This window comes from Diadema antillarum, unplaced genomic scaffold, assembly GCF_040938485.1.
Source record: "Diadema antillarum isolate AM-2024a unplaced genomic scaffold, OU_Dant_1.0 seq00001959_RagTag, whole genome shotgun sequence".
Taxonomy (NCBI): domain Eukaryota; kingdom Metazoa; phylum Echinodermata; class Echinoidea; order Diadematoida; family Diadematidae; genus Diadema; species Diadema antillarum.
In genome coordinates, this window is record NW_027272619.1 from 72,409 (window position 1) to 95,165 (window position 22,757).

The 22,757-nt window shown below is 38.4% G+C and overlaps 1 protein-coding gene across 1 annotated transcript; it reads left to right on the plus strand.

The window, feature by feature from the left end:
* Positions 1 to 3,348: 3,348 nt before the first annotated feature.
* LOC139713421 (limbic system-associated membrane protein-like) lies at positions 3,349 to 21,927 on the plus strand (the record flags this gene model as incomplete). Its single annotated transcript, XM_071625156.1, has 5 exons — positions 3,349 to 3,421; positions 7,594 to 7,745; positions 12,190 to 12,361; positions 15,138 to 15,404; positions 21,746 to 21,927. Coding segments are annotated over exons 1-5 (846 nt in total), but the record flags the coding sequence as incomplete, so codon positions are not given.
* Positions 21,928 to 22,757: the final 830 nt, after the last annotated feature.

Below are 22,757 nucleotides of genomic sequence, written 5' to 3' on the forward strand. Positions count from 1 at the left end.
GTAGTCTGTATGTTACCTGACTAGTATACGATGTGTGGACACGCAGTTTTTTCACACAGCACGAGGTATAGAACGGTCTTTTGAATATCATCGTTCATAATAGAACTGTAATCATGAATAAAATGCGATGGAAATATAAGGTATGAACTAGTGGCGACGCTTAAGATGTTGCAGGCTTATCTAAACTTGGATACACTTTCAATTTCTAGGAAAAGTGTTGCTATGAAAGGAACTACTGTTGTATTGTTATCACTCTTATCAGAGATATGTTCTTCCCTTTAATGTGGCAGCTTGGTTGCGTTACGACAGGTCTACTCTATTACATCATGAACTTAACCCTGACAACACAAATGACACTTTTGTCCAAGTTAAACAATGCTGTTTGTGTACACGCGTTTGTTTTCTTTCATGTTTTTGTAGTTTGTTCTTCAGTGATAAACTCTCCTTTAAAATGCTTTCAGTCACATTCGCTTCTCTCTTCAAAACGAATGGTAACCAATAAACTGGCAAAAGTCAGGTTGTCCTTTTATACGGCACTATTTCAAGAAAGAGAAAAATTGTGTTCTTATGATTATTTGCTATACACCAAATCTTATACTGATACACACTGTTACCATGGGTGCTATATGTATTTATTAGTTAATCATCCTTATATAGAGTTGCAGTGAACATGGCATTGATATACGAGTGGGATCTGCATTAATAAAAGTTCATAAAAAGTGTGCGTACAAGTGTAAGAGTGTGTATGTGTGTGTGTGTGTGTGTGTGTGACAGAGAAAGAGGGTGATTGGGAGAGATTTACTTACAGACTATTCGAACGTGATGATTGTTTTATTCTTTACATGCTTCTAAAGTGTGTCAGGAAGTTATCTGCATAACTCAGATGCCACGCTGACACATAGATCATCGGAGTCATCGTGAAATCCGTACCCTTCCTGCCCCCCCCCCCCCCACACACACTCCCCTCCCCCTCTCGCCTCCCTCTTCCCCTCCCCATCCTTCAATTTCTGCCTTCTCCCAAGGTAACGTGATTGTGGTTTTCATGTGTTCCGGGGAGGGGTGTCTGCTTCCCCGTAATGCATCACTCTTCTCGACTTTCTCGTTCCTATGTTCAACTCTTTTTGTACATGCATCTAGAAACTCTAACACACTAAAAACGGCTCTCTGATGTCGTTTAGTTCACTCCAGAAGTGAAAGGGATGGCTACTATACATTTCAATAAACGGGGCTAACCTTCCTCAGGTATAGCCCTATGTGGATGACTATAGAACGGTTGCCCAAGAACTGCTCACACAGACAGAGACAGAATGAACCAAAGCAACTCTAAACAAAATCCGCTATCCAGTGAAATTGTCCACGTAAACGTAAGACAGCAAAATAAGTTCTTATGAGGAGTACGTAATCACATATTTCTTCTTCTCCTCCCCCTCCTACAGCTCCTCCTTCTCCTCCTCCTCCTCCTCCTTCTTCTTCTTCTTCCTCTTCCTCTTCTTCTTTCTTGGTAACTTATTACTTCAGCTCAACATTTATTTTCTTTCTCTCTCCCTCTCTCCCTCTCTCTCTCAAAATTTCTTTGTGTCACTTACTGTAACATCTCTAGTACAAAGCTACGAGAAGCTAATCTCTTTAGGCTTCGGGTAATATTTCAAGCTGAGAGATCAAAATAATTATTATGATTTCAATTAACGTTCAAGTAAGTGCCGGACATAGCCCTTAGGCTACCATGGTCAAAAAGGGGGAAAGGATGTATTTCTGACGGCTAATCAACATTCATGACGCGATCTCTTCATCCGTTCGATGTTTATGAGATAAAAATGAATCGCAAAAAGGAAATTGATGATTTGATGAATATGATATTCACCATAAAGTAGAAACAGAGTTTGTTTCTTTCCTTGTTATCTAGTTTTATCTTTTAAAATGACAGTTAGCATGCTGATTAAATACTTTTACAACAACTTGCTTTGGACGCTGTGCACTGCACTTATGGCAATTTTTTGTATCATTCTGTGTACTAGCATTAGATTTGGGTTCCTTCTTCTTGGTTCATCAACGGCTAAAAACATGAAGTATGTTAAATGAACTCTCTCTCTCCCTCGAATGGTGCAGAGTACTTAATGAGGCAGATATTCAGAAGGGGAATAAAAACTCACACTCTTAAAAGCTAAGAAGTCAGAACTTCATGTTACAGTTATTTCCTGATTTCAAGATTGTGTTTTTTTTTAATCATTTTATACCAGGAAATGCTGGATAATTTGGAATCTGCAGTCGAGGAACCATCAATTCCTTGTGATTCTACCCACTTCCACCCAAGCTATTAAGATTCTATTACGATTAAAGAGCATTTTGTTTTCAACCTTACAATGGTTAATCGAATGTGGGACGTAATTACTGTTTATGATCTAGTTAATGCCCTTGGTCCAATAATGTTCAGCAAGATAAAATTCAAATAACTCAGAGATAACTTGATTACATGGAGTTGATTTTTTTTTCTCATTACAAATGTAACAGCAGTCGTCATGTGAAAAGAGGAGAGCGTTGCTCTTTCTTCAGATCTATAGGCTCCTTGTTTTGTTTGTTTTCCTTCTCTTTTCATTAAGGGTAAGGATATTTTGATCTCTTTCTTTAGTGACAATTTCCGTTAATCCTTATCATCCATCCGTATTTCAGTTATGCTGAAAATGATCTGCAGTCTTATTTGTGTGATGTCGTGAGTTAGGGTCGTTGAACCGCTTCAAAGGGAAATTATCATTGGAGCAATACATAAATTAGTGTAAGGAGGGCTCTGCTAAATTGCTACTTCCAATACATCCTAAATCATTTTTTTTTTTAATGAGTCACATGGACAAAATTATATATAGATCAAACGTCGTCAAAACCGGAAACTCGCATTTTACGTCCGGGTTAAATATCTGCTTGTACCGGAGCCATCTTGGAAGGGCACAGAGAGAGAGAGAGAGAGAGAGAGAGAGAGAGAGAGGGAGAGAGTCAAAGCGAAACAACAAGAACGTCTTCACTCTGCGTTACGTTGCAGTTCGAGTACTCCTCATGCATTATGCACCTTCTATGCTCTGTGGTTTGTGCCCTGCTGCATTTGCGAAGAGATAGATACAGGGAGGGATGGATGGAGGGCAGAGAGAGAAAGCCTAACAGACAGACAGACAGACAGACAGACAGACAGAAAGACGAGGAGGACAATCTCACAGACAGACAGACAGGGCCATTAGGATCAGATTGAATAGAATGATACCATGAATCCATGGTCCCCTAGATAGAAAGGAGGAGGTAGAGAGCGAAGCCAATTTCCTCCGGCTACATCATGGAGACAGGAATTACAACAGGTACGGCCTGATGGCCCAGTGGGACAACGGGGGAAGGGGAGGGGAGGGGTCGAGGGGAGGTGGTGGCTCTGGAAAGGAGAGGGGTGGGGTCATTTTGGAGCTTCCTGGTTTTAATAAGCTCACACTGCAAAAATCTTGCCCGTATGGATACATCCTACTGCTTTAACAACCACCCAAGTATGCTCCAGCAGAAAATTATTATGATAACTATTATTATGTAAATGTGTCTTCAGTTTATTTGTCTTCCGATGGAAACATAAATGCTATGAGAACAAAGGGCAAAATGTGCATTTTTGTCCTGTGTTTACCTATGAATGTATATCCAGAATCTTTCTTGTATAATTGATATACAGATCAGATTTTAAGTAAATTGAAGTGCCTGGTAGACGATGAACAACATACAGAACGTCATTTTCACAAAAAGAAATTCAAGGATGAGCGTTCATTCACTCAATGTTGATTTTTATTTTGTGCACAGTAATCAAGGGACATTAAATCAGCCTGAAATTTTGAAAGCTAGGTATCAACACTTTATCATAATAGAAAAAAAAAAAATCAATAATACTACTGATTTTACTTTTAAAGTTTTCATGTCCGTTGCTCTCTGTCTCATTGCTAAAAAAAATAAAGAGATAATGCAGAAACATATTGTATGTATTTATGTATGTATGTATATTTATATAAACTTCTATAATTTCATAAATATTTGTAGGCCTACCCTTTTCATGTTTTTAGATTCATATTTCTTGTTATATAATTTATGTGAAACGATGTAATATCTCCCTATCAGAAATGTCATTTGCCTCTGACAAGGAATAGAAAAGCTCTGAGTATGTGTATTACATGATATATTTCACTGAGTATTATGATGAATAAAGTTAAAGACTATAGCATGCGCCGTCACTTATACACAAAGATACACAGAATATTTCCATTAAATATAAGAACTAACGAAAAATATCGAAATTTCATATTCATTTTGAATTTAAGGAGATTAATGCCAATTTATGTATTTTACAGGAATAAAGTGAAAATGATGGTCACGTGATTTTTCTAGGCAAAATGTTAGTTTCAATTATGTCACCAATGAAATTTCTCTGTTTTCTCCTCCTTGCATTATATCTGTATAATAGATATCTTTTATACGCATACCGTAGATGAATTAACAGTGATAATGGATATCATTATAACATATATAAAAAAATAGGGGAAAATATCTCAATGCGTCTGTGATTTCGAAAAAAAAAAAAACACGAGCAGTTTGCCAAAATGTGATTAATCCGACAAATTGATGAGTAGCTGGAATACCGAAGTTCACCATTCAAGTTTTCCACTGTATTGCCTGAATCGGTAATGATTTGTACTGTTGAGGAAAAAAATAGTCATTTTTTTTTTTTTTTTTTGGGGGGGGGGGCAATAAAATCTTCATCGGACAGTAAAACTTTATCAAATTTATTTTTGTGTGGCGTGTTTGACAGGGAACTTGGCTATTCGATTAACGCGTACGTCAATCATTAATTGGATAATGAAATCATGGAACGTGAGGACGAATGATACGCCTTACTTGGCAATAAAAATGAAAGTGTTTCCAAACAAATTATTCAAATATTTATGGACATATGGGTCGCGCATCTAATTTTTGAGTTCCTGATTAAGCAACAGATCTAATAGCTCGTCTTACTCCATCATAGTCTCATAAATCTATTCTATTTTTAATTCATTTTGTTTTTAAATAGCTATAGTGTTGCATGAATCCTGGTGAATCGGGAGTCATTCTCCAACGCAATTGAAATCCTTAACCCAGACAGGACTTTCGTGTTTCGCTTTTTTTCGTTTTTCACTTTGTAAAACAGTTTCTCTTGTCACTGCAACATATACTCACCAAATTTACCTTCTATTTTGTGATAAATATACATACGTATATATATATATATATATATATATATATATATATATATACATATACATATACATATGTACCTGTGCTTAGGCGTCTTGTCCGCTACCTGCTCGGCGGTTTCATGCTGTGGTGAGAACGAGAAAGCAGAGAAACTAACATTTTGTTTACAAGAATCGAGCACTTTTCATCAATCCTCAACAAACTATGTTTTCCCGACGGATATATTCCTAACGGATGTAGGCTATATGAACATTATATATATATATATATATATATATATATATATATATATATACATATATATATATTACACATACATAATTAGGATTTATTCGCATAGACAGTCAATGGTGTACTTGCATCTCGATGCAATGTATATGACGGGTACTATTCAATCGAAAAAAAAAAATCAGGGAGGAAATTATAATGTTAAACTTCATCATAAATGTAAAGTAGGATTTTAAAGGCATGATTTACTTGCCGATGAAACAAAAACCCAGCATTAGTGCCACAAAATAGTTCTTAAAATGTGAGTTGGGGATAGAAACAACCAATGTAAAGATTTTCATCAGTATAATCCATGTTAAGTATCTTTTAAGATACAAAATGTGAACAATAGTTATAATAAAAATGTTTCCAGACTAAAAACAGAAAAAGAGTGATATCTCCTTATGTTTTACGCTGTATTGCAAAATTTTTATAAGGTAGGATGTTTTGTGATACAACTGACCTACACATATGTATAAAACGTGATATCGTGAACATTTTTACATCAGTAATCCCAAAAGTAAACAGGACCTTTAAAGAAACGCAAATACTTGTGTGTGCTTGTTTCAGGCTTCCTATTTACAATATAAACACAGTTTAAATATGCATTTTATTCTAAGTCTCTGGTATTTGCCAGGATCTAACAGATGCTTGATGATACGCGCTTTCAAATCTTGACACCTAAGAAATAGATAGCGTACCCTGACCATTAAAAAGGTTAAATATGTATTTAATTCCAAGTCTGTATACTTTGTGCTATCATCTATAGTCCTTGATAACGTGCATCCTCTAACATTGGCTGGCATCGAACAGGCAGATGATGTAGTTTACAGGCCAAGAAGTTGTTCTTTCCTCTGATTTCAGCCTGATAATGCTTTGGCATGTTTGGACTTGTTTGTTTTTCTTTCTTTCTTCATAGCCGTATATAAGGGAAAATTTAAAGGCATAATTTACCATTTGCAGAGGAACCAAAAACCTAGCTTTAAAATACTTTCAAAATAGATTTTAAATGTGAATTAGGAATAGAAACAACTAACGTAAAAAATTGAATCAGTATACTTAAATTAATGTTAAGTATTGTTGAATATACATAATGTGAACAATAGTTGTAATAAAAAGGTTTCTAGAATAAATCGTCTACAGTTATGGTTTAATGAGAAAAATGTTGATATCTATCTATATTTTATGCTTTATTGCGAAATTTTTACATGGTAGGCTGTTTTATCATACAACTGACCTACACATATGCATCAAATTTGATATCTCGAACAGTTTTTTAATGTAAACTGCTCCAAATGGTAAACAGTATACCGTCAGTGATTTATCCGTACCCACTCTCTTGGCGCAAGCAGTGAAATTCAAGGTGGAAGAAATCTCTAGCTAATGTCATTCACGACTTCTCAATATAAAATCACATATCTTACAATATCTTGACTTTTTGCTTTGGTATAGTTGGAGGATGATGATGAATGTTTGTCTGAGTGCGTATATGTGTGTTTCGTTTATGTTTTGACCACTAAGTTTGGGAACACGTGTACTAAGAATCTTGTTACTCTCTTACTTTATGAATTTATTGTAGATATAAGTGATTATGGGTGTGAAAATTATGTCACCTTCATTCTTTGATTTTACTATTAATTCACAGCTTTTTATCCTATTTCAAGTACTGTATTTTTTCTCCTTTTTTTCTGCTAAATTATTTTTTACACTCCGTGAGGATGTATGAGTCGTGTGTGCTCTCTAGATACCAATTTAGATAACAAGTACCTGAGATGATATGTTCTTTTTTTCTTTTTCTCCCTTATTTTCATTTACCTCTCATTCTTGTGCTGTTGCTTTTCATTCTGTATGCTATGCTCGTAGAATGGTTGTAAGAACATTGTGTATCGCATTCGATTTGAAGAAAAATAAATGTTGGAATGAAATAATAAAATAAAAGTGTAATAAAATGGTAAAATGTTCTGACTTACTATTTTCCTTCTTTATGTCATACTTGTAGACGACTGCAGAAACATACATCTTCGCATTCGATTTGAAAACAATTTTTGTAGGAAATTAAATGGTTTTGTTCTGATCTTTATCACATAGTACATGGAACAGTCGTCGTGACTACAGCGCCTTCGAGCGACGCGTTGCCGATAGGGGCCGATGTTCTCCTCTCCTGCCGCGACACAGTGACAGTGGCCGAGCCGTCTGCTTTCTCGTGGTACCACGACGATGCTCTTATGGTTGAGGGCGGGGTAAGTCTTATTACCTAACCGCACTTCCGGAACGAACACTCAAAGGTCATCAAACAATATACTTGATAAATGACTGACCTATGATACTCTTGTTCAGAGAGAGAATGAAAGAGACAGAGTGTGTGTGTGTGAGAGAGAAAGGGGGGGGAAATATAAAGTTTCCTGATTATACAAGATCCTTAAAAATTTGTGTCTGTGTAGGTAATTTCTTTGCTTATCTTGCAATTCGTATCTAACCTTGCAAAGGCTTACCTATAAACACACACACACACACACACACACACACACACACACGCTCATATAGTATATGAGTGTGACTGCAGTGTGACTGGACAGGCCTCATATATACATAAGTCACACAGCAAGAATTTGTCATAGACCAGCAGGGAATGTTTATTGTGGAAATTTAGCCATGACATTGCTCTCAAGCTCTGGAAGAGTGTTCATTCATTAAGTCATTCGATGACTTTGATCGGAAGCTGTGAATAGGCCTATCAGTTTGTGAGAATAAAAATCAAATAAAGCATATAAAATAATTTAACAATGTACATCTGCAGAAAATCACAGAGATGCTTACAACAATTTCAATGTTTTAATCACCATGCCAAAAAAATCATATTTTACTCACTATGAGAATATACTGATTAATGTATATAATGTGTGTGTGTATGCCTGCGCGCATGTACATTGTACTTTCTATATAATCTATGTTTTCTTTTTCTAGTCAATTTCGTAAGAATGTAATTTATTTTCATTTTGTCTGTATTCAAAATCGTATGTCAAGGGATTTCATGTTTAACGTTTTTATATTCGTTTCTAATAGGCACCCAAATTAGTTGTTACAAGTTCATATTCGGATGTGAGCATTCAATTTCGTGTTTGGGTATGGATTTCCAAGTTTGTGCATTCATAGTGCAATGGGTTCGATAGGCACTTTAAATCACTTTCAATTTTGCTTTAAAACAAGCGATTTTCGCAATTGAGCATTGAATTCTGAATCTGTTACCTGGGGTCCTTTCAAGAAATAAACTTTGAAATAAAAAGAATCGTTCGTCTAAGTACATGCAGTATGTATAAATATCAAATGCAGCATTAATGATAAGGTGGACACAAAGGATTATGAGTGTTGTTCCACATGATTTAACTTTAATTAGCTTGTTTTAGGTCAGCAATTTTCATCAAACAAGAATTGCACACTGGATAGTCTTTCAAATTTCTAGAATACACATTCTTACAATTTATGTGTATACTGATGTCCTTACAATTTGTTTGGATCGTCGGACTTGATATGGCTTCCCACTAAATGTCTATTCTCAGATATCCATATGTAATATATATATATATATATATATATATATATATATATATATTTATATGTATTATATATTTATATATATGTACAATAATTTTCTGTCGACCATAAGCAGGTGCTTTCTACACCCAATAAAGTGCCTTCGTGATCCGAGATTCTGAAAGAACACACTTTGTTAAAATCTCAACTTGGATTGTACAGTTGTACATTTTCATAGAAATAGAACCAACATTAATTTCCCTGTTACTTTTTACTTCAGTTGAGTATCGGGAGAGTTTGATAACAGGAAATCCGCGATTATGAAGCACAAGTGAGCCATCGCTCGTAATCAGTACGAAGTCGCAGTGACTCGTTCACCAGCGTCACAATGCGCCGAGCGTAGAGATTTGATTTCACCACGTTAGCTGCTTCAGATCACGGCTTTATTTTTCTTGCTCAGATATATTTTTGATGATGATAGATTACGAGCGCTTCTTAAAATAGATGTTTGGTGCTAAAAAATCTTCGAAGGGGAAAAAGGGCATTTTAGATAGTGATGCTTAGGCTTCTATTAATCGTTCTTTCAGAAATCTACTGCATTTTTCTGTCGAGATAATGGCTTTTTCAAAGCGTCTGAATATCATTCAGTGATTCTCGACTTACGTGTCCAAGATAACTCTGTTTCAACCAAAAATTTGATTCACCGCCAACCTATACAAAACAAATCCACTTCCACAGATTTATCTCTGAAAAAGAGTCAAATTGAGAAGGTTAATTCCTTGACCTAGTATTTCATATCTTGCTTTTCTAAGTTGCCAAGTTTTCTGGTATTTCCAGCATGCTTAATTCTTGCCCAGCGCTGTTAACGTGTTGTACATCATATTCTTTTGCTTGCAATTATGTCGTGTTTACGAGGGTTTTAACCCGTCAAATATGAAAAACTGATAAAGAACTGAACGTACAAATCATTAGCGAGTGTTTCAAAAATTTCCAGTCGCCATGGAAACTTCCCAATGATGTATAATTTCCAAACGTTTCTCCTCAGAACCCCCCTCTGAAACATACTATAAACATGGCTACTAAACAGCCATAGTTTAATGAAAATGGGCTGAAGTTAGATCGGATGCTTGCGTGCGAGATGTCATCTAAACTCTCTCTCTCTCTCTATATATATATATATATATATATGACTTTTCCTCCACCGAGTAAAACGTATTTGGCACATTTTCACATATCGTATTTTATTCTTCATCGGGCTAATGAAATGACGGATTGACTCACATTTCAACTTGCTCGGCAAATCCGTAATGGTCTCTTAACCCGTTACCTACGGGAACCTGGTTACCTGTGTGTTAAGTTTATGGGGAATTAAGAATTCAGTATGGAACGGGTTAAGATTATCCGTACGGTAAGGGCACGCTGATCGTGTCCCCAAGGAGCTTTGTTCCCTGTTTCCACCTAATCAATTTAAAAGGATATTCTATTATGATAAAATGTCGCTCCATGTGAAAATAGAAATATCAGAGAAGTAGATCTGTGAGAGGTTTAGGGGGAAATCAGACACACACACACACATACACGCACGCACACACACACACACACACACACACACACCCACACACACACACACACACACACACACACACACACACAAAGTTACGATTTGTCAACATTTTAGAGAGTAAAGCAAATAACATTTGGTGACTCTGTGTGATGTAGGAGTTCTAGAACACGATTGATTCTGCCCGTGCCCAAATATTTGAGAAAAGAGAAACTTACAGGAATTTTGTATTCAGAACAAAACAACAGAGAGCTGCTCAACCCCTACACGTTACACCGAGTTGCCAATTTGTCTTTCTCTCTTAACCCTAAAAAGGGGGGGGGGGGTTGAATCAACCCCCCCTCGACATTTTTCGCGACTACTCCGCCGCGCGAAATTTTTTCACCGCGCCGTTCACTGACTTTTTATTTTCAAGTCTCGCGCATCTTTTGACACCATTTTCACGAAAATTGCGCATACTGTTACGACGCTGCATGATGTTTTATACATGCCTGTCAGACCGAAAATGGCTCAAAAACGTGATTTTGTGTATAAAGTCTATGCAAATGGAGTTTTCTCTTATTATTCATAAAGATATATTTATTTTCACTTTCATAGGCTGAAACCAATTAATTTTAGCATAATTATGGTTGAAATAGGTTCTGTCATAAATTTTGCAGAAAAAAAGATAAAACAAAAGGTCGGAAAAACAAAGAAATACATAAGAAATTTATAAAACAATGAAATACATAAGAAATTGATTTTGATACCAAATTTTTTTTCAAGTACATTGTTTGGAATGCTACAAAGAATGTTTTCACCAAAAATTAGGATTCTAGAAGCTTTAATTTCTGATTTAGAACAAAATGTATGATTTTATGCATATATTAGCATAATTAATTATTATGACAAATATTTCCATTTATTTTTGTATAGCTTGGTAGAATACCCCACAGGTAATGCACGTGCCAAATTTCATGGCGATTGCGCGATCGATGGCCGAGATCTCGGGGGGGGGGGGGGTTGAATCAACCCCTCCCCGGCCACAGAACACCCAAAAAAGCCCGGCCTGGTTAGGGTTAAAGGGGAAGGCTAGTAACTGATCAGTGGGAATCAGTGGAAATGCTGGGAGATGATTGTTCCAATCCCTCTGGGATTCATTCAAGAGTACATTATACACGGTATATCTATTATTGTGTGGAAATTATTTGCTTCAGAATGGTTTCATATTCAAGTAATGTGCAGTTTAATGTTTCCAGGTTAGAGTCCCTGGTCAGTGACGAGTCATTAAGCTGCACGTTACTTGAATATGAGACCGTTCTGAAGCAAATTATTTTCACACAACAATAGATATATAATGTACTCTTAAATGAATCCCATAGGGATTGGAAAAATCATCTCCCAGCATTCCCACTGATTCCTACTGATCAGTTACTAGCCTTCCCCTTTAAACTTTGAAAAGCTTATATCTTATGTGTGTGGGTCTGAGTTTTTTTTTTTTTATACACAGTTTCTTTGATCTACTTCTCTGATTTTCCCGTTTCCCAGAAAGCAAAGAATGTATTTTCCCTTTAAAAGACCAATATCCCCTCCCCTGTCCACTTGCTACACAGGTCAAGACGAAGAAGGCAGAAGCTAGAGATCGATATTCGATGGACACATCGGTCAAGGGTCGAGTGACCATTGAAATAGTCAATGCGCAGGTAGAGGACGCCGGGGTGTGGCGATGTCAGGTCCAGACATCGACCGCCACCAAACAGGCCGTCGCCCAGCTCAGAGTAGGGGGTGCGTATAAACACACGTTTGGTTATTTTGATTTGATATAACTTGATTTGATATAACTTGATTTGATTTGATTTGATTTGATTTATTCTCTGTATGGCATTGCTTTGCAATTACATTAATTATCACATTGTACATACAAAATAGATATTCGACAGGTATATGGCTATTTTGTAATTTCATCAATTTTCGTGATTTCTATGAATATAACAGCATCCGCATGCGTTTCATCTTAATTTCCATACAGAACGATTGCCAATACAATGGACAAGGCCTAACTGTTTGGCAACTGATAGTGAAAAGCATCATTACGATTAAACAAAACAAGGGGGTCCAACACGATGATGCGCTTCTTCCACTCAGTTTTCCTTTATGCCCTTTTCCCCTAAAGGCTTCCAATAAAGATGCTAGTTGGGATGACGGTGTTGTACCATAATGCCGAAAATGATGAAAAAGCAGTGAAAATAATTGTTATTGCAAATTTCAAAATGTATATATTGTGATTTATGTTGCATGGTCGCTGATCCGGCTTTCGAAACGCATAAATCTAATATACTCATTGTTAGTGCACAAAGTCACAAGACATGTGTGGGACGGTTACATTATGGCCTTAATATGTAACTGGGAAAGGTTTTGCTGTTTTGTGGAACGGCGGTTTCAGTCTATTCCATTCGGTCGGTTTGACTACTAGATGTGAAAATTGATATCAGTATGGCCTGGCCGTCATGTGAACCGTATAGTCCATACTCAAGTTAATGGTAACATGGGGAATCAATGTGTAAATATTTCGAACTACTTCGGTCATAGACGAATTTTGAGTCAGTTTAAAGCATTCAATTTCCTTTACAACAGTTTCTAATTGATCGATTAAGCATCGTCATAGCAAAACGCGGCTGCAGACATATGCTGTCCACTTCATGTAAGCTGGACACAGATTTACAGAACGGATATTCTATCAACACATCGTGGCGAGTGACCCTGCAACAGAGCTATGCGATGATCATTAGTCATGCACTAGCGGTCTATTCCTTACCAATTATCTTTGCTGTTCGAATAGTTACACTAATGTATGACAGCAATTCAGTGTGAATTTGGCCAGAAGGACGTAGGCATACTGAATATTATTCAGAAACCTTGCAAACGTATTTCATGCCCATGTATAGTAATTATCTTGATGCTTCATTTTCATTGTTTCCCTCAAACGCAAATTTCCTTTGAATAAAGATATTCCTCTCAGAGCCACTGTAGGCCAATCAATTCCACTGCTTCTAAATTTATAACCAAAACCATTCGGCTTCCAGGTGAATGTTTGCGGTTTTGACTTCGATGCTGAGTTAACTATTCACGGCGTATTTAATCATGGGGAACTAATTAACCTTCGCGAGGATCTATTTAATCTGTACAAATGAGGCCACTCATCCACAACCTAGCGTATCACGTGGCATTGCGCATGCGTACAAAATGCAATTGATTCATTGTTCTTTATACATGTTTTTTTCTCCATCTGTATTTTGTAGCTGGTGTTACTACACTGCAAAAAGTCCGGTGTTAAATATGAAACACTGAGCTGGTGTTAAATTCCGGGTGCTCATTCATGGTGTTAGATTAACACCTCCGGGTGTCATTTCAAAATTTAATTTTTTTTTTTTGAATAGTTTCTTAGTTACTGCACTTCTTGTTAATTTTGAACTTCAACAAGACGATAAAGAATTTTGCGATAAAGTTCTTGATTTTTGAAAAAAAATCTGTAAATACATTTACACCACAGTAACACCAGTTGGTGTGGTCCCGTATTGAAGCTGACGGGTGATTATACCATTGAAATTAACAAGACCAATAATATATCAACACCATGCGGTGTCATTATTGAATTAACTCTAGCGCAGTGTCAAAAATATCACCAGCCACAGTGTCAAATTAACACCACGAAGTGCCAGGCGAACACTTTTTAACACCGTCACAATACATTTTCTACACCTGTGGGTGTGGTCCTCTATTGAAGTTTGATCGGTTTTTGATTTAACACCCATGGTGTTAAATCTCACAAGGATGTTTTTACATGGTGTTAAATCTAAAACCGATGTTTTTACATTGTATTAGGTAGCTATAGCGTTAAGTTCCTGCTACCCTGCTACCGCAGGGTTAGAACTATATAAATCTCAGAAAAATATTTGTTGGAGAACTGTCATTATATAAAAACAGAAACGTTAAATACCAGTCCGTTGACAGATGGAATATGAGCAAATTTTTAAACACGCGGGAGCGAAAAATGTGGGATGTATAAAGTGATATGCAACAGACTGCCGTTGGTCAATATTCAGTGCAGCTGAGAATATTGGATATGCGTTATTGAGAAAGTAACAAATGTCTTACTGGTGAACAATGTCGTCTCATACCACATTGTTTGTACCTATATTTGTTGGGGGGGGGGGGAGGAGGAGGAGGAAAAAGTTTGTGCTATCTCGAAGATTATATCAACGACCCAGAAATCATCTCATGAATCTTAAATCAAATGTAGAATTTTTATTACGAAAAGATTCTGGTATTAATCCATAAGTTATTATCGGTATCTAATTTTGATAAGTTGTACATTATTGCAGAAATGTGATACTATGTGGAATGTAATGTCACAAAGGAAGGGTTTGGCAGTGAGTGATACGTGTTTTACCTTCATAGTTTTAATGAGATTGGATTATATGATAGCAGGCAATTGCAATTTATGGTTAACGAATATTTTGGTCTTTCTTTTTCACGTGTTTGAATTGATGACGCTGAGCAGCCCCCACCATAAGCTTCATCACACAGACAGTCACGACGAATGTCGGCTCCACAGTGAATCTGGAGTGCAATGCCACGGGCGAGCCTGAACCCAGGGTGTCATGGCGGAGAGCACTTCCGGGTCAACTTTTGCCTGGCGGTCGTCAGAGAGTGGATGGCCAGCAGCTGCATTTGTCCATCCAAAGCGTGTCTCAGGGAGGCACGTATATCTGTGACGCCACCAACGCTCTGGGCAAGGCGTCGAAATCGCTTGGGGTGAACGTGAGACGTGAGTGATTATTCATCGTAATAAACTTATTCACGCACTGTTCACGCTGGGATGGATTCTACTGACTTTATAATTTGAGAGCCTGCTTCATTAACTATTAGCTACCACCAGATTTCATCACATTTAAGACTCAAATATAAAGTGGTATCATAGACAAACGAAGAAAATGCTAGTTCATAGACTTTGCTCTGTCACAAACATTAACCATTTCGTCAAAACCCATGTGATCTTATAATTCGGATATATTATGTAGACAAGTTTTTTGTATACTATCATCAGTTCTACAAGGAAATAGCTCCATGGTTTACCAACGGGGATTGGGTTTTGGGTGTTGGGTGTTGGGCGTCGGGTGTTGGGTTTTGGGTTTTGGGTTTTTGGTGTTGGGTGTTGGGCGTTGGGCGTTGGGCGTTGGGTTTTGGGTTTTGGGTTTTGGGTTTTGGGCTTTGGGCTTTGAGTTTGAGTTTGGGGTTTTAGGTTTTGGGTATTGGGTTTCGGGGTTTGAGTTGCAATCCGTTTTAAGTTTTTGACTATTTATGTCAGACTATGAATAATCCATATTTTCACCCATTATTTATTTGAATAGCAGTTGCTTAGGACTTTTGGCAACTGTTATTTCTTGAAGACCGTGTCACACCATTCCGGGCAAGCTACGCGGGCTTGTGGCGAGGAGGTAGTTTCCAGCACGTGGAAGATTTTCAGCGGGCGAACAAGAATGTTTGCAATTTTCATTCATGCCTTGTCATACCGTACGGGGGGACTTCTGCGGCTTGACTTGCGGGGAAACAAATTTACTCCCCGGAGCTCTCCGCAGTTGGTCCGCACCTGACAGTATCTAGCGCGTAGTTGCCCGGAGGTGCTCACGCAAGTCCGATTTAACCGCAGCCAAGTTTTGAGCATGACCAAAACTTTTTCCGGGTGAGTCGCGGGAATGCCCGTAGAGGTCCACGCAGAACGCCAGTAGGAGACCCTTAGCGGCAGTACTTCCGAGGCAATTCCCCCGCAGGTACTTCGCAGTCCCGTATGCAGCCAAGATAAAGGCCGTGTCACACCATAACGCGGGCTTGTGGCGAGGAGGTAGTTTCCAGCACGTAGAAGATTTTCAGCGGGCGAACGAGAATGTTTGCAATTTTCATTCATGCCTTGTCATACCGTACGGGGGAACTTCTGCGGCTTGACTTGCGGGGAAACAAATTTACTCCAAGGAGCTCTCCGCAGTTGGTCCGCACCTGGCAGTATCTAGCGCGTAGTTGCCCGGAGGTGCTCACGCAAGTCCGATTTAACCGCAGCCAAGTTTTGAGCATGACCAAAACTTTTTCCGGGTGAGTCGCGGGAATGCCCGTAGAGGTCCACGCAGAACGCCAGTAGGAGACCCTTAGCGGCAGTACTTCCGAGGCAATTCCCCCGCAGGTACTTCGCAGTCCCGTATGCAGCCAAGATAAAGGCCGTGTCACACCATAACGCGGGCTTGTGGCGAGGAGGTAGTTTCCAGCACGTAGAAGATTTTCAGCGGGCGAACGAGAATGTTTGCAATTTTCATTCATGCCTTGTCATACCGTACGGGGGAACTTCTGCGGCTTGACTTGCGGGGAAACAAATTTACTCCAAGGAGCTCTCCGCAGTTGGTCCGCACCTGGCAGTATCTAGCGCGTAGTTGCCCGGAGGTGCTCACGCAAGTCCGATTTAACCGCAGCCAAGTTTTGAGCATGACCAAAACTTTTTCCGGGTGAGTCGCGGGAATGCCCGTAGAGGTCCACGCAGAACGCCAGTAGGAGACCCTTAGCGGCAGTACTTCCCAGGCAATTCCCACGCAGGTACTTCGCAGTCCCGTATGCAGCCAAGATAATGAAATTCTGTGAGATTTCAGCCATTCCATTAGAGGAATTCCTTCACTATTAAATTTGTCAGCCCCCACGCGACTGGTACAAAGGTCACACAGTTTACTCGCAAGTAGAACGCGTCCAGCAAGTAAGACACATGCGCTGACTCGCACAAATCCTTTTCCGCCCTCAGGAATGTCCGGTATGCTAGAAAATCTCTACACGTAACAAGCCCGAGTAGCTTGCCCGGAAAGGTGTGACAGGGCCTAAACACGGTTGCGGGTAAAAAAAATATGCGTGCGCACCTCCGGGCGACTACTTTCGAGATACATGCTAGGTACTGTCATGTGCGGATATCTACGGGGACCTCCGGGCAGTCAAAATTGTTCTTTGCAAGTCGCACGCAAGGCTGGTGTGACACGGCCTTAATGAAATTCTGTGAGATTTCAGCCATTCCATTAGAGGAATTCCTTCACTGAGTTGTCAGCCCCCACGCGACTGGTACAAAGGTCACACAGTATACTCGCAAGTATAACGCGTCCAGCAAGTAAGACACATGCGCTGACTCGCACAAATCCTTTTCCGCCCTCAGGAATGTCCGGTATGCTAGAAAATCCCTACACGTAACAAGCCCGAGTAGCTTGCCCGGATAGGTATGACAGGGCCTAAACACGGTTGCGGGTAAAAAAATATGCGTGCGCACCTCCGGGCGTCTACTTTTGAGATACATGCTAGGTACTGTCATGTGAGGATCATCTACGGGGACCTCCGGGTAGTCAAAATTGTTCTTTGCAAGTCGCACGCAAGGCTGGTGTGACACGGCCTTCAAGTTCAGATCGCGGTTGGTGCACGCATCCACCTGCGTGCAGACAGCTATATACAGTACACAGACGATTTGTACACGCGTACACCTACACACACCTACCCAAAACACACAGCATCGCTGTGTGAGCACCACAGAATTCTACACACGAGTTCTGTGGTGACCACACACAATACGAAGCAGCGCAGAACTATGCGTACGTGAAGAAAAATCGAGACTTTTGCTGCCCTACCGAATGAATATTCAGAAATAATCTCTCGCTTGGTTACTCCATTGGAATGCTGTTTACCCTCTCTCGTTTCTTCTTCTTCTTCTTCATTATTATTTTGTTCTTTTATCTCCCTCCCTCTCTCTCTCTCACTCTCTCTTTCTCTCTCTCTCTCTGTCTCATCCGTTGATTCCTTGCCTGTCTCTTAGCACTTAAACTTCATGAACATTATTAACAAGAATTTAATTCCGTCACGTTTCACAGTCATAACAAGCATGTCGAGGTTGAAATAGTCTGAATGGTCTTGTTCAGTTCATTTCCTGTCGTGTGTGCAACACTATACCCAGTCTGTCTGACTTCACAAGGAAGCTAATCGTGACAGGAGTTATCTTCCATCAGCTTGGTTTATATTTTCACCCGAAGCTTCTGTAAATCATAGACAAAACCTGCAAAAGTTATTGGGGGTCAAACCTGCCGCCGTGAAACAGCGTTCTTGTCATCAATTACAAATGAATTTGAAGTTAGAATTCGCACGAAATAGTCTTATTTGGCTAGCTACACGATAATTTGGCAAAGAATCCGATAGCTGTTGTTGAATCATCATTCTCACTTTTCACAGATTTTTGTGCGAGATAATGCTAGGCGCGTGCTTTAAGTCATTATGTCGTGGGGTAGTATTGAAGGGAAAATTGCCATCATACTCTCACTGAATGGCAAGTTAAGATGTATACTGTAATCTATGTGAAACTGGTTACATTCATTGTTTTAATTGATTAATAGGGAGGTTTTTTATAATAATATACACAAATCTTTCACTTTCAGGGAATAGCTTTATTATTCTGAATCGGGCTGTCAATTAAAGGATCAGTTATTTTCTCAGCGATTTAGTAAATTCTGATAATTCTACAATTGAAACAAACATAATTATGAGACGAGGATATTGCTCAAATGACAAAAGATTGTACTGTTATACCTTATGCCATGTTTGAAATGAATAGCGCAAATCATAACAAAACGATACACAAACCACACTATTCCCGAAAGTTTCTGTTTTTTGTATAGTTACAAAGTGAACTTACGTAAACATCCCGAAATATTAAAATGCGAATAAACGAGTATACATACTAACAGAATGGAGATGTAACTAACAACGGCAAATCATGAGATGTAAAACGTTTGTGATGGAAGAAGGAATACATTTCCTCAGTGCACTAGGCCTATATTTAAATTGTGGACATTTCGCAAAGTCACACTGCTTCGATAAAGCCAAGAGCTGAACCGAATGGGAGGAAGTTGCAGCTTATAATTCCATTGTATGCCTACAGCCGCATTTTCTCCGCCCTTCTCCTTCCCCTCCCCCTCCCCTCCTCCTCCCCCTCTCTTAATGTCGACTCAGGAGCTATTGGTCAATTGTTTTCTCCAGCTTTATAGCATAAATCTGAATAGTCACGCCAGTTGTAACCAGTTCTGTTTATGCGGGAAGACTATGATTACGTGTCACTGCGGGATACGTTTAAACAAACAAACAAACAAACAAACAAACAAACAAACAAACAAACAAACAAACAAACAACAGCACAGTTATGGGTTAACCATCAAGCGCCTACCTCCATTACACTGTCGTTATTGACGCACATGTTAATAAGCGAAAGATTATAAAGAGTTACATAAGATATATTTATCTGTTTCACAAGAGGTGTTATCTCATTCACGTAGATTCATCGCAAAAACCAAGACAACACATTATTGAAGATACTCTCACTGGGGGAAATACATATGGGCAAAGCTATTCATTGAGCTGCATTAAGTTATGTCTGCTTGATTGAAGTTTTTGTTCTATCTTAATATGTATGTCTATATTATACATGTATAAATAAATAATAACCATATATGTTTTTTATAGGGGGCAATTTGTACACATATCAACACTGTATTTGAAATGATTTGGCATTTAGGTTTATTCTTCATGATGAGGAATACGGTTTTTCTTTCTTTCTTTTTTCTTTCTTTTTGGATCTGCACCTACATTATTATCGGTATCGCCTGGATTTCAGATGGTTTCAAACCTCTAAAGTGTAAATCATATCGAGGAGTTTAAACTGTTTTTTTTTTTTTTTAGTGTGCGTGTAATCCCGACACTGCACGCCATGCAATTATCATAGCTATGATAATAAGTATACTCCTGAAAAAAATATTAATGCTGCTTTTTCTTCAAGGGATGAATCAATTTGATGGAAGATTTAGTTTATACAACGCGTTACACAGACTAATAAACGAATAGGAAAGAATCTATATCCATCTTCCGTGGGCATGTCCGGCAGATTCCTCATTTCCACCCCATTATGCAGTTCTCCTCCTTTCTGGGGGTTTGGGAGGGGGATAACGTTAACGTTATTTTTAGCTTGCATTTGCGGTCAATATCAGACCTGTTACCCACGGGTCCAGCGAGTCCTGACTGAGCTTTGAACTGGTTTTCTGCAGTCGCACAAACAAACATCACTAGCTACCTACATCGGACTATGAGACTCTTCTTAAAAATGATCATTATTATGCACATATGTGATACCAGTTTATCCTTATGCTTTGTTTCATAGGGATGGCATTCCTTTTTTTGAGACTATGTAAAAATAATTTACATGGTGACACATCTGAGGGATTTGATAAAACATGTACTGGCAAAAATGCATAATATACTCTCACACCCTAACAATTCCTATTCACACAAAATATATCAAACCTAATTATTGTAGCTACAGCTGTAGAAGAGAAGCTATAACTCTTACAACCTAGCAATAACTCGTCGTATGCATCTATGCATAAACTATTTAATTCAATTAAATAAACTATTGAATTGAATTGAATTGAATTGAATTGAATTGAATTGAATTGAATTGAATTGAATTGAATTGAATTGAATTGAATATGCATCCATCCACATGTACAAAAGTGTAGAATATTGCCTTCTCACAATATGTGTGGGATGAAGATTGGATTTCATGCTTGCCATTCTTTGAAAATGAAGTTTAGTAAAGGGAAAGGGTTTCTTTTCAGGGAGTGGGATCAACATACCAATGATCAGTCTTACCACAGTTTTATACTCTTGCAAAAAGAGGAAGAAGTAGGGCCCCTTTCTTCAGTGTACTGAAGAAGGACACCGGCCTTGATGGCATTAATGAACTGAGGACAGCCATGCTAGATAATAGATAGGTTTGGAGATGCAACTTCGTTTATGGAACCCGAGTTGGCATAGGCTTAAAGCTCCTCGAATTAGTAGTGTATAGTAGTAGTAGTAGTAGTAGTAGTAGTAAATGTTCGTGTATCTAATTTGAATAATTTGAGTGTAGTATAATACGCAAGTTAGGTGTATACTTGAATAATTTTATAAAGACGAGATGTTCTTTTGTAATCCTTGCTCTATATTCGCACTAAGAGTCCAAAGTTTTCTTCATTCGTTATTTTCTATCATCATACCATTTTGTTCTTGTCCACGCAGATGCTCCGTTCCTCAACCCATCACTGTCAGACAGCCAAGTATATGGCTTGCAGACTCGTGCCGTCAACTTGACGTGCGCGTGGAGCGGCTTTCCCCCTCCCTTTATTACCTGGACGCTGAACGGAAGGTCTGTGACCCGCCGGGCGAAACGGAAGTATTTGGATGGGATCAGCACACTGTCGGTAAACAACAAACAACAACAAAATATAAAATTACTAAATCAACAAGCAGACAGACAGACACACAGACAAAGAAACAGGCAAAAACTTGAATCACTCCGGAGTCACATGATTTAAAACAAATTTTGCTGTAGACATTCCTGTCTTTTAAAAATCTGTTAATCATAGTGATCCTGATACGAATTCGGTGAAAAAGGTCCTTCTCAATCGATCGATCAATTAACCAATCAATCAATCAATCAATCAATCAATCAATCAATCATCACTCATTCACTCACTAACTCACTCAATCACTCAATCAATTAATCAATCACAATTATAGCTTAGCAATTGTTTCCTTGACCATAGTAATAATATGTCAATAATTTATTTGAATCTGATTGCCACTGAAAAGGATAAAATGACAGGCAACCAACGGCATACCTGCACTATGTCACACCTTTCCTACATGTATGAATGCCAATGACACAATAGCAAGTCGCTTATTACACCTCTCTTTATAAGAAGGAGATAACAGCTGAAGATGACACCAATCATGCCTATTTTGCTCAGGGTTTTTTCTGTCTCATTTCCCCTGGGGGTCTGAGGAGATACTGTTCAGTTGTGCCAGATTTTGTTTGTTTTGTTTCTGTCTCCCTTACAATCCTCTTGAATTTTCTGAGTAACATAGGGAAACACTCCAGTGAAAAGAAAACATCATGTTCATCTTAATGTCCTATATACAAAATTTATGATTTGTGATTTGTAATTATACGTTTGGATCAATTTTATTTACAGGTGGAGATAATTGGCTAAATTTAGTAGCATTGGCGAAGATGGACGGAGTACCATCA